Raw genomic sequence first — 13,705 nt, 5'->3', positions numbered from 1 at the left:
TCCTTCCCACACCAGCCTTTAATTTGCAGCCGCCAATGACTGCCCAGCTCATGGCAGGTACAGTCCTTCCTCTTTCATGGCCCCACTCCAAGGGCATCCATTCTCTTTGTTCTTGTGGGCAGCAGGAGATCTAGATACAACAAATGAAGCCTTGCCTCCTGGTGTCAAAGTATGTCACTGTCAACTCAGATAGCAGAGTGCCAAAAGCCCCAACCTTCAGATCATTGAATCGTCATCCTATCTATACGACAAAACAGTAGTACACGAATCTTTTCATCACACACCAAAATCAGGGAAAAAAATAATGCACCAATAAATGTATTATTTATTTATAAATTATATAAGTGTACAACTGTACAATATATTATGTACATTATAAAACACATAAAAATAGAAATTTAAAAGGATGAGATTAAATACAAAGAATCAATCATTATTTTAACATTTCCTCAATGGACTTAGTATCTGCATACCCCCAGGATGTATACCCCTGCCTGAAACCACAGTTCTAAAGCATGCCCATGATTGCTATTTGGATTTTTAGCTCAGTAACAGGATAATGTACAAGGTGGCATCTGTTTTGTTTGTTAAGGTTTGTAAAATAGCCCTAGTGTCAAGTTTAAGTGCATGATGATGCTAACATCTCAAGACACACTGCACAGCTGGTAAAATGTCATGCTTCGGTTCACTGATCGTTGTTTCACTTTAAGGCAGACTAAATAGGGGATTCATAGAGTCGAGAAGATGCTTCAAAAAAGAAGCATTTAACAACAAAAGATACATGTTGCTTTATTCAAAGGGGATAAGGGGCTAGGCAAAGGCCACCTAACAATAGCTAGTTCCTTCAAACAGAATTCCTCTGCCTAGTGACAAACTCAAGCAAGCAAACAAACAAACAAACAAACAACAACAGAACAAGAAAGGAAAGGAAAGGAAAGGAAAGGAAAGGAAAGGAAAGGAAAGGAAAGGAAAGGAAAGGAAAGGAAAGGAAAGGAAAGGAAAGGAAAGGAAAGGAAAGGGGAAAGGGGAAAGGGGAAAGGGGAAAGGGAAAGGGAAAGGAAGAGGGAGGCATTGGCCACTGTGCCAGTGGAGAAAGAAGGAGAAATTCCCACCATGTGCTGACTAAAAGTCCAAGTTAAGTCCTTAACACAGAGAGTGTCCATATTGCTACAGTGCCTAATGACAGAGCCTGGACATGGAAACTCAGTAAATACATGATAAACAATCCCTCAAAAACATGTAGTGCATTTGAAATACACATTATTACTAAACAACACTCCAGTGTATGGTAGGAGGCAGCTGGAGCGGATACCTGAATCCATGTAGCAGATACGTTAACACCAGGCATGGTGGCTCTTGCTTGTAATCCTATTACTCCAGAGACGGAGGTCAGAGGAGGATTACAAGGTCCACAACCTGGGCTACACTGTGGGTCAAGGCCAGCCAAGGCTATATAGTGAGTCTCAAAAACAAAAAACAAATCAAGTCACACTAAGAAAGCCTCAGTACACTGCCTGGTTCCACATGGAAGGAACTGGTATCGGACAGGCCTGAACGTCCAGCACAGCAGGACAGTACCACTCAACAGCTTGTTCATCTCCACCCCTAGGGCATGCTGGGAAAGGCAGAGCAAAGAACGAGATTGCTCCACACACAGAATCTTAATTCAATGTCTCGAGTCTTCTCAAAAATCCCAACAGTTTAGAGACTGCAAACATCTGCTTTTGGGTCTGAGACCTCAGTCAGGTTGTCCGATGTCAGCCTTCGCACCTGCCACACTTCCCACTAGCAGGAAGGCTCCTTGTGGAAAGCTCTCTTTTGACAGACATTCTGCAAATAATCAATTTCACTCTGTATTTCCCTTCAACTAAATGCAAACTTGGACAAATTATTAATCCAGAGAAAAATAGGGATGTGGAGTTAAGTGACTGAGTAGAGAGGCGAGCACCCTAGCTGGAGTCTTTCACCAAAGCACTTGTTAAGAGGAAAACTGGTTCTTTAGGTTGAGATGTTGCTACACATCACAACACAGGCAAACAGAATCAAGTTGTTGGGATTTCCAGTCATGGAAGACATGCTGTTTTGTAAGCATGGTGCAGTTATCAGGGTGTAAAACCCTCACCAGAGACCCTCAAGCCAGAGAAGCCAGTTGTCTGAACAGTCTGTACACCTTTCAGAGGGCAAAGAGCCACTAGAGAAGCCATCCTTGAGCCTGGCTCCCTCAGGAGAACTAGGAAATGTGACCAGCACAGCTCTGGTTGTTCATCTCGGCTCACCTGACACAGCTGACTCCCTCCCTCCCTCCCTCCCTCCCGCCTGCATGTCTAACAGCGCCAGCCAACGCTGGAGCTTCCCAGCCAGTCTCGATCTGAAGGCAAAGCCACACACCAGGGCCTGCAGGGGAAGGAAGCAGGGTTCCAGTGAGAACAACTGTTACATGTTACATCTTAAATTTAGAACAATAACAAAAAATTCATATTTTTGGTAATTTTTAAATTTTATTTCCAACTACTGTAGTAACAAAATACCAGCGATAATTCTGCAGGAAGAGTAGCAACCTTTTAAATAAACAGGTGATAAGTTAGTATTGCAACAGTACTTTGGCCTATGGAGAGTTTGATAGGATTATTGCAGTCAGTCTTATAGTACTGTAGACGTGTGTGTCCTCTATGTCTAGTAATAAAAATATTCCTCTGACCTCAGTGACTCATCACACACATATTTCTACTCTGTGTTGAGCACTACCTTTTAGGTTGTACTAAATGAGAGAAAAGAGTTCTTCTTCCTGGGTTTTCCAAGAGTATACAGAGATAGCAGTCACTTCCACAGTGAGGTACAATATTAAACTTTGAGTTGAAAAATAAAACATTACCCTATTTATGCCCTTTCTCTAGGAGTAAAAAGACACACACGATTACAAACATAAAATGAGTCAAACTTCTATTTTATTAACAGGAGTCCAAATGAATACAAAAGTGCCTCCTTTGTATGCTGTAGTTATACTGTCTTCAGAAGGCTTCGGACAGAGTCAGGTAGGTTAAAAGCTACGAATGTAGTTCAGCTTTTCTAGTGAACCTTTTCCAAAAGGCTGAATGACATCAACCGAGCATCAGAGAACGTGTGGTCCCGGAGTAACTTTTGGCCCTGAAGCTTATCAGATGAATTCGATCCTGCACTGACACCACCAGAGGCTTTAAGAGGCTGTAAGCCAATAAAAGCCACTTTTATAACGTCTGCTAACTCTGGGCAATTAAGAATGGAAAATTCTAAAATGTAGCCCTCTGTATTATGTGGAATGTGTGAGAATGCTAAGTTATGGCCAAGATAGATGAAAATTATGGTTTCAACTCACATATTGAACTGTTACAATCTTACCATTTGTAAAATATTGATAAATGAATAATAGAGCTTACTAACAGATTAAAAACTTGAGCAGACGTTACTTAAAACATGTGTGATGCTTATCATATTTTAATGTTTACTAAAACTAAAGCTGAACAAAGAAGAGCTCCTCATTTATAGATTGTTTTCATGTACCTTGACTTTTACTGAGAGCATACTCAGGTAATGCACAGCCCACACTTCTGGACAGTTGGAACATCAAAGGATTTATTATCGTTTGCAGATGAGATAAACGCACCACCCCATAGCTGAAAGGCTTTAAAAACCCTTTTCAGATTGTACCCTGGCACCAGCGGCCTCTTTTTTGCATCCGTTTCTAGTAAAGTCGGCAACCCTTCCCTCCATATCAGTCCTCACTGCTGCTGCTTTATCACCACTCACAGAGCAGCAATGTTTGCAAGGATGTGCAAACGCTGTGGTCCACTCACACGGGTTAGTCTCCACCTTCCTCTTCCTCCTCCTCTTCCTCAAAGCTGTCTTCAAATCCTTCACTGTCTTCCTGGTCTTCGTCACCTTCTATCGCTGTGTCCCACTGTGGGTGGTTTTCTGGCACAGGCTTGGCCTCATGAACTTCCAACTATAGACAATTAAATACATATGTCAGGAATTTGGAGAAGAATAATGAGAACACTATCTAGTGAAGGTTTTCTCTGACTGTGGCAACCACAGAGAAGTGAACTTTGTAGCTGCAACTCTACAGTCAGCACATTCAATACAAAGATTCTTTATTCTGCAAATAAAAATGCTAAATATACTTAGTAATGTAATTCAATTTCTAATATTCTTCAACATTTTGACTCTGTGGAAGTTTAAGTATTTAAGAAAGTATTTCTATGGCACAAACTACTAACAACCATGATTCCTAAGCAATAACACCGAGTGGTCTCTAATTAGAAGTCTTTGGCTGAAGAAAGAAAAATTCAAGTATGCCTTCCAAAGATTTCTAGGAAGTAACATTCTATGGCCAACACAAGAAATACAGAGCTTTCAGGAGGAAAGACAGACTCACCTTTCCTGTCTCCTTTACTCTGAACAGTGTCACAATGATTTAGCACAATCTCACTAATCTAAGAGATGACGGATATGAAAAGCTCAAGGGAAATGAGTAAAGTGTTTTTCAAACCATACACAAAGTTTATGTTCTAAGATGATTTAAAAAAACAAAAGCAAAACAAAACAAAAAACCCCAAAAGTACAAAAAAAATCTTCATTTCAGAAATCAACAAACACTCCCAGTAAAGTCTAAGGAAAAATGAGCCCTGCCGCCATCTGACCCCCACCAGCCTTTTTAAAGCCCTGAGATGTACCACATGTTACAGCACATTAAAACGACCACTAAAGCAACGTACAATCTAAGTGCAGGGCTCCTTAAAAATCTAGCTATTACTGAAGGCGTATGAGATGGTCTTTCTGTGTCTCCAGCCTGCCTCAGGCATTTGCTCAGGGCCCACGCCATGTGCCCTCAGTGACTGCTCACTTGTCCTACCTTCAGTGGTTTAATCTGATCCAAGCCCATATAGGAGTCTGATCTCAGGAACACTGTATACTGATAATTTCCAGGCTTGCCGGGTGCGGGAAACTTGAGTTCTACCTAAGAAGATAAAAATCAACACTTTAAAGACCAAGAGAATGCCTTTAAACTTCCTGCCTCAGAGGGCTGAGCAGACGATTTGCACACACTGTCATAATAACAAACAGCACGTGTGAGTTCCATCTCATCTATTATAAACTCTAAACAAAAAGGAAATCAAATTAAGCAGAACTACTGGGGTTCATTTCCATGTACACAGCTCAAGAAAGCATATTAAATTCTATGCTGCCACCTTAAAACTCAAAAGAAATGCAATAAAGAATCAAAGTATGAATAAATGAAAGGTTAAATAGACTTGGCTAGATAAAAAGTAATTTTTGCCAAATTCTATTTCCATAATAAATTATTTATGCCTTAAAAATCCAAAAAGAACGCTTCCTGCCCAAAGGGAGGAAGGTGTAAAAAGAATGTAAGAGCTGGAGCGGGGATCTGCTGCAGAAAGTCTTGAGGACATGACAGGGCCGCTGAACTCCCAACTCACTGCATTGGTGATTATACCACATAAGCCTGGACTCCAACAAGACCCAAGACTCCCAAGGGACTGCTGCTGGCAGTTGCTGGGGATGAAGGTGCCCACTTTCCAGTAAACAGCTTTTCACCCACACTCATGCAAGCATCCAAATGAAACTCAGTAGGAAACATACAAATAAACACACACATTTACTTGTTGGGAAACAGGGCTTTAAAGGGCAAGGGAAGAATAGATAAAAAAACAACTAGAAATCACTATATTCATATATGAAACTCAAAATTATGAAAACAAATTTTAAAAGAATTACATATTTTTATTCCATTATATTTCAATAAATGATTTGTTAGTTTTAATAAGGCCCTTTACTATCCTAACATCTATCCATAGCAGAAAAATAAAGTATAAATTACAGAAAACTATATAAAAACAAGCCCAAAAGGGTATTAAATTTCCTATCAAGTCGTAAACAAATACAAACAGTAACATAGCCTTAGGGATTTCAATTCCATATGAGAGTAAAAATGCATATTTAAAATAACATTTCTATACTCTAGTTATCTGCCTCCAGTCTCCAAATTCCAGATTTTTGTAGCCAATATTATAAATTAATATAGGCTATTGTGGTAAGAATCTGTAACCCCAGACCTTGTAAAACTGGGGCCTGAAACAAATAGGGGGGATACTCATTTTCATGTTTAAAGACTCACTTCCTCACAGTAAAAGAAAGACATCCAAGTTAAGAGATCAAATAAAAACAAGGGAACAAACGTACACACAAAAATATGCCACTCTTAAAACAAATTCAGACTATAGAGTAAAAAGTGATTTACAGCCAAACCATCACTGCATGGGAAACATTTGGTAAAAATATCCAGAGAACAGTACGATGCCCAAATAACATACCACAGATGAGGTTCACCAAACACTCTGGAAATAAGGAAGCCTTATCACTACAAATGGGGACAAACACAACGTGTGACACATGAAATATCTGACCAGTAAGAAATGTAGTGAGTAAGCAGTGAGACAAGTTACACTGATATTCTAACAAAACAGCCTGGCGGGGTCTTGAAAAGGATCGTGTGAAGAAACAAAAAAGGAGCTACAAGTTCTGACTCCAGTGGTCGCCATGCTTGGCTGGTGTGTATGTACTCAGAGAAAAAAGGGCTGAGAGCAAAAACCAAGTGCGACCTTCCTTTTGCTTGTGAACTTGAAGAGGAAGCAGAGCCTGTGGCAGATATGCAGGGACATGAATTGAACTGTGACGCTGCATCACATCAGTGCTCACTCTTAACAACCGCATTACACTTGTGGCAAGAGACTGTAACTCAGGAGACCCAGGCCCAAGTTTTATTGTTAGAAGAAAAAAGGTCGGTTGTGAAGCACAGTATTTGCCAACTTTTGTGTAAAATTTGGGGAGGGCAAATAATCTGTATATTATCTACATAAATACCACAAGGAAAATAAAAATGGAGTGCTGGGCAGTGGTGGCACACGCCTTTAATCCCAGATCTCAGGAAGCAGGGGCAGGTGGATCTCTGTGAGTTCGAGGCCAGCCTGGTCTACAGAGCTAGATCCAGAGCACCCAGGACCACATAGAGAAATCCTGTTGGAGGGGTGCGGGAGTCCCAGTAACAACAAAATCGATGACATGAACTGTGTAGGCGAGCCGAGTACTTGCCTGACAAGGAGAATTGCAGACTGGGAGTGGAACCAGACTGAGAGAAGTGTGTTGCAGTCAACAAAGCTGAAAGGAATTGAAGATCTAAAGAGTGTTTTGGCATGGAAATACAGAATTTAAAGTTTGCCCTTCGGTTTTAAGTCTTGCCCTGGCCCATCATTTCTTCACTATGTCCTCTTCCTTCCTTTTGAAATGACAATGTTTATCCTGTGCCATTGTATGTTGGAAGTATATGATCTGCTTTTTGATTTTGACTTTATAGGGGGATACAGTTAAGGAGGCTGCCATGAATTTCAGAAGAGAATTTGAACTTTAAAACTGTGTTGAGACTGTGTCAGATGATAGGGAATTCTGAAGTTGTGCTGAACCCATTTTTGCGTTATGATATGGCTATAGACCTATGGGGTAGAGAGTGAAGTGTGGTGGTTTGAATAAGAACGGCCTCATATGCTCATGTATTTATTGAATGTTTAGGCATCAGGGAGTGGCTCTATCTGAGAAGGATAAGGAGGTGTGGCTTTGGGGGAGGAACTGTGCTACTGGGGGTGGGCTTTGAAATTTCAAAAGCTCATGCCAGGCCTCATCTCCCTTTCTCTGCCTACAAATCAAGCTACAGCTTTTAAATACTTCTCCAGCACCACACCTGCCTGCTGGCCTGCTCCCTGCCATTATGCTAATGGTCTAGGCTCCTGAAACTGTAAATAAGACCCCCCACTGAATTCCTTCCAATGTAAAAGCTGCCTTGGTTATGATGTCTCTTCACAGAAAAAGAACAGTAATTACGAAAGATCAACCTTAAATCTGCATCATTTAAGGTCAGAAGACCCACCCTAAACCTGGGCCACACCTAGTGGTAGCTTATATAAAAGACATGGAAGACAGCAGCTTTTGCTCTTTATCTGCTTGCCCTCACTCTTATTGGCAAGTTCATATATCCTACTGCTTTGGGATTCCAACATACACTGAAGACCATCTGAGATGTCCAGTTTTGTGGACTGCTGAGAGACAGCCATTGTTGTACTAGCTGGACCACAGGCTGCAAACCACTCATACACACATCCACATACCCCAAGATACAGTAGAACAGAATTCAGCTTCCATGAGTAAACAACTTCTTGAGTAAATGACTCTTCATCACAAACTTGATGCAATGCAATCTATGATGAACCCTTTGATGGCAACATAATTTGATGACATATTGAAAGGTGATGGGCAATAGGAGGCAGACCCTGGCTAGAGGAAGTAGGCCACAGAAGGGGTGTGCCTATGAAGGGTCTATCTTGTCTCCTGCCCTTTCCCTATTCTCTCTGATTCCCGACTACTGTAAGAACAAGTTTACTTCTGTGTCTTAACTTTGTCATGAAAGTAAAAGTAAAGGACTATTTGTCAAACATGGATGACCCTTCTGAGATTAATCCTCCCTTCCTTAAAAAAACAAAAACTATTTTCATTCTAAATAGATGTGTGTGTGTACATACACATAAGTGCAGGTATCTGGAAAGACCATCATGTACCCCAGAACTAATGATACAGGCTGGCCCCAACAAAAACAAAGAAAATGCAATGAACAAAATACAGTAAGCCACATTATTAAAATTTTAATGAAACATCATAAAGGTAAGATATTAAAACAAATATTGTTGGCTAATTACCTCTTCTGTATCCTTCAGTGTGCACACATGATATGGCATGGATATTAATGTTTGTTCTTTCCTATCTGCAATATAAAGCCACCACCACTCTTGTTTTTCCTGCAAAAAGGAAAGAAAGAAAAAAAAGAAAAAGAGCATGAGTTATCAGGAAGAACTGGAGAAACAGTTTAAATTTGTCTTGATTTTGAAAATTCTATCCTTGTTATATCCTTAGTACTGATCCAAGCACTGTATCAATAGAACAAAATGTACACAACAACTGCAAGATACATTCATTCATTCATTCATTCATTCATTCATTACTTTCCAAATAATTTTTGGAGTTTCAACAACCCCATAAAGGCTACTAATAGATCTCAATCTTAAAAATCCACAATTTTAAAATGACAAAAAGTATTCTAAAAAAGGGAAACACTTTATATTATTACAATATCATAATGTATAAGTAGAAGGGACTTGGGCAGTGCAATACATTAAACTTTCTATCTGTCATCTATATCTATCAGTCATCTATATCTATCATATATCTATCACCTATCTCTATCATCTATCTATCTATCTATCTATCTATCTATCTATCTATCTATCTATTTTTGACAGGTTTCTCTGTGTAGCCCTGCCTGCCCTGGAACTCCCTTGTAGACCAGGGTGGCTCAACCTCAGAGATCCACCTGCCTCTGCCTCCTGATTGTTGGATTAAAAGCATATGCCACCACTGCCTGGCAATATCTTAAAAGAGAGCACCTCAGATTCTAAGGGCTTCTATCCATCTTTAATTGCACACTACTATTTTAGAAAGCTCAGTCAGCATTTCTAGCTGAACTTCAGAAGACCAGAACAACAAAAAGCTCATTAGGAAACTGCCACTAGAATGCATAATGAGAGAGAGCTGGGAATTAGAAATGATAGAACAAAGGGCAGAAATGAATTTATTCATAAACATAAGCCTCCATGTGCCCGCAACCATCACTGTGCTGCATTTCCAGTAGTGAACTAATGCTAGATGTCTGCTTAGATCACTTCTTTTAAGTAGGGACTGAGCAGGAAAGATACCTTCTTAAGTGGTTTAAAGGAAAATATTAGAAACTAAAAGTAAACTCCAGGATGTGCTAAATATATATTAATCAAAAGAGCACTATCCGAAACTCTCAATTTTCCAACACTTAGAAGAGGTCCTGCTTTTAAAAAAAGAAAAAAAAGAGAGAGAAAAATTCTATTGAAATAATTTCTTTGGAAAATATTTAAACCAGTATCAATATCTTTTCCATTTTTTTTACCCTTAAACGGTCACTTAGAAACATTTTTGCTTGACTATTTTTCATTTTTAAATGTTTGTGGTTTTGTGTGTATTTATTTGTGTGTGTTTATATGCATGCTGGTGCAAGTATACTATGACACATGTGCAGAGGTCAGGACAACCAGTGGAAGCAGTCCTCTCCTTCCATCATGTTGAAACTCAGGTCAGCAGAAGGTTCCTTATCTACTGACCCACCTCACTGGCCCTGGCCCTGGCTTTTTCATTATTACTTTTGTGTATCTTTAACTCAACAAAGAGCTCTTTTGTTAAGTGCAATAGGTTACAGCGCACTTAGAATGAGCAAGGCTATTAAGTAAATCACATATGTGCACTGATTAGAGTAGCAGAATGATTGCCTCTCTCTCTGTGCATGTGGAGAGAGGGAGGGAGGGAAGAAGGGAGAGAAGGAGGAAGGAGAGAGAGTGGGGGAGGGGGAGAGAGAGAGAGAGAGAGAGAGAGAGAGAGAGAGAGAGAGAGAGAGAGAATGAATATCTTTTATTTGCCAGAATTAATTGTTGTCTCAGAGGCTTACTGTCTCCACTAACCTAGCCTCTGTACAATCTAATCCAGGCCTAGAATGTTTTCAGTCTCTGAGACTTACTGCTAAATAAGCTCACCATTTCTAGTTTTCTCACTGGCTGGTCAACTCAACTTTTCTGGTCCAAAACTCCTCTCCAAGCTGACTGATTCCATCTGGCTTCTTTTTTCCTCTCTTAAATTGCTTTTCTATCTTGAGCACAGCAGCCCCTCTCTCCTCTCTTCCCAGCCCCACCCTTACAAATCCCTCTTCTTTCTTGGCCTCTCACTAACTCTCTCTGTTCAAATCTTCTGGCTCCTCTCCCTGGCTTGTTCTCTCTGCAGCCTGTCTCTCTATACAACTGTCCTGGTAAAATCTTTTTCTCTGCACTGCTTTAAGTAACATTTTCTCGTGAGAGTTGGGCATAACCTATTCAGTCAAATCTTGTACTCAATTAATTTGCCACTCAATTAGACATCACCTTCAAACATGGCTTTCTTCTATAAACTAACTTTACAAAACTTCATTGTTTAGGATTAAAAGTGTGTACTAAGGGCATGTCTATGTTCCAACCAAAGAGATTAAAGGTGTGTGCTAAGTGGCAAGCCACACCACAACTAGAAACAGGTTTTATCAGTAAATATCACACCGTAAAGTGTGTGATCACAAATCCTGCAACGTTTGTTTAGTATACAAAGTTTATACAAACGGAACACTCTCAACATGCAGTGTTAATGGAGACCTCGGCAGGTGTTCAGATTTGCTGTTGCAGCATGAAAAGAATGAGTGAAGCTGTGCTCAAATAAACTTTGTTTACAATATAGCTTAATTATGAAAGCAGGCGTGGTGGCACATGTCTTTAATCTCAGGAATAGGGAGGCAGAGGCAGACAAATCTTCGGGGAGACAGGGCCCACCATCGGGCCCACCATCATGGCACTGTGGTGCACCCCAGGGGTGTATGGAGGGCTCTGTGCCCCTTCTCAGTGCTGCTTACGGGGCCCTCCCCACTGCTTCCCACCTGCTTCCCACCGGCTGTGGGACACATAGAACCATGGTCCCTGACAATTCGCACAAGGGTGTCAAGGGCTTCCCTTGGCCTGGTGGGGTGGCAAGCTGCAAGCAGGAAACTCAGCTGAGCACAGGCAGGGGTGGGGAAGCGTCCTTGGGCCCCTAGAAAGGTCTGAGACTAGGGCCTCCCGTGGCCCTAACGAAGATCTCCCCAAATGGAAGATGAGTTCCCAGAGAACAGGCTCCAAGCAAGGACAGCCTGGACCAAAGAGACCCCAATTTGGCAGATGTCTCCTTCCACACCGGAGCGTAGAACAGACTCCTGGTCACTCATTTTGTTCAGTGAGTGGCTGCTACCCTTCCTGCCAGGAGAAATGCTCGCTCCCTGTCTGAACAAGATGCAGATGTAGGCTGTAGATGTAGCCTCTGAGTTGTAAGGAGAGGGTCTCCATTGACACCATCCTGCCACATTTAGTCCACCTAGAAACAACAACCACTCCCTTCCACGTGCAGTCACCTACCTACTCAGAGCTAGAATAAACAAGACAATATACTGCTATGTTAGGGTGGCAACCCAGGACGGCTTCAGACTAAATTCTTAGAGGCTCTGCCCCCAACTCTCTCTGCCCAAAGATAAAAAGTTGAGATTGGGCTTCTGAGCCTGAGTCTGTTGTCTGTCCTGCCCTTGTGTGCAGCTGGGCTAGTCGGTGATCAAGGAAAACAACTTCATCCTATTGGCCCCTTGCCACTAGTGACTTTTACTGGAGAATTCAGAACTCCCGCTTTTCAGAGATTAATTAAACCCTCAAGATTTAATTAATTTCCTAGAGACAGTCCTCTTCACCCACAAGCCCACTTGAGATAATTACCAACAGCTCTGGCAGGTTGTCTTCACCACAGACAGAGGCCAGGAAACTTCACCCAAGCAGCTATCTGTGCTGGCTTTCCCTGAACCCACCCAGATTGGGACTCCAGTACTGATAAAGTAAGGAGGGTTTCTTTTTTTTTCTTTAATAATTAAAGATTTATTTATTTATTTATTTATTTTACATATTTAATACACTGTGCTGCTATCCTCAGACACACCAGAAGAAGACATCAGATCCCATTACAGATGGTTGTGAGCCACCATGTTGCTGGGAATTGAACTCAGGACCTCTGGAAGAGCAGTCAGTGCTCTTATCTGCTGAGCCATCTCTCCAGCCTGTAAGAAGGGATTCTTAAGTCACCAGTCTCTACTGGCAGGTATCAAAACGACTAATTTGGCCAAAGATGAAAGCAGTGGTAGCTCTACCCTTTATCTATCAGGCAGCACCAAATATTAAGAGAAAAAAAGTGACAAAGGGTTTAGGGACTAGAAAAAGAGTCTAAGAATGAAAACAAAAGACTGGTGATCTGACAGAGATCCTGTCGGCAGCCATGGCCAATCCAGAGGACTATAGGAGATGCCTGAAACAAATGACTTCTAAGAAAGAGCTAAGGGGGGCTGGAGGCCCTAAAGTGCAACATGGGAAAGAACCAACGTACTTATTATTAAAAAAGAGGGCCACTGGGCCAGAAAATACAACAAGGAAAAATGCCTATTCAAAACATGGCCTTAAAAGATGCCCATGGTATCCCTAAAAATTAAAAAAAAAAGAAAGATAGAAAAAAAAAAAAGCAAAGCAAAGCATCAGATTCTATTCTGTCTTACTAAAACCTGAAAATGAAGTCTCTTCAAAAAAAAAAAAAAAAAAAAAAAAAAAATCCTAGGTCCAAGGAGCAACAGGAATTAAATAACACCCATGGCCTACCCAACTTGGGAGTGAACAGGGCAACCCATTCATTATCCACCCAGCAGCCCTAATCCCCACACCCCTCTTGAATGCTGTTCCTCCTAAGCGCCAATGGTGTATGGTGCTAGATTTAAAGATGCTTTCTTTGGCTAACCCTTGGCACCCAAGAGCGAAGACCTGAGAACCCAGCATCCTAAGCTGACTCTCCTACAGTTTGTGAATGACTTCCTGGTGGCACTAGAAATCAAACAAAAATGTTTAAAGGAGACTAGGACCTCTTGGAGGCCCTGGAAAGTTCAGATTATCAA

General features: G+C 41.1%; 1 protein-coding gene and 1 non-coding gene across 3 annotated transcripts in view; one reads left to right on the top strand and one right to left on the bottom strand.

The window, feature by feature from the left end:
* Positions 1-307: 307 nt before the first annotated feature.
* Positions 308-13,705, bottom strand: part of Sec63 (SEC63 protein translocation regulator) — a 70,406-nt gene continuing 57,008 nt past the window's right edge. For both annotated transcript variants that reach the window (XM_021174202.3, XM_021174200.2), the window contains exons 19-21: positions 8,799-8,897; positions 4,889-4,993; positions 308-3,979 (exon numbers count right to left, since the gene is read on the bottom strand). In XM_021174202.3, the coding sequence (XP_021029861.1) occupies positions 3,836-3,979; positions 4,889-4,993; positions 8,799-8,897 (348 nt within the window). In that variant the 3' untranslated portion in view covers positions 308-3,835. The remainder of the gene's footprint in view (positions 3,980-4,888; positions 4,994-8,798; positions 8,898-13,705) is intronic.
* LOC147002630 (Nuclear RNase P) lies at positions 11,753-12,037 on the top strand. Its single transcript, XR_015048575.1, has one exon.

The sequence above is a fragment of the Mus caroli genome, unplaced genomic scaffold (genome assembly GCF_978045245.1).
Source record: "Mus caroli unplaced genomic scaffold, Mus_caroli_1 scaffold_9, whole genome shotgun sequence".
In the NCBI taxonomy this organism is placed as follows: Eukaryota; Metazoa; Chordata; class Mammalia; order Rodentia; family Muridae; genus Mus; species Mus caroli.
Note: the sequence above shows the minus strand (reverse complement) of the source record. Positions and strands in the feature narration are given on the sequence as shown.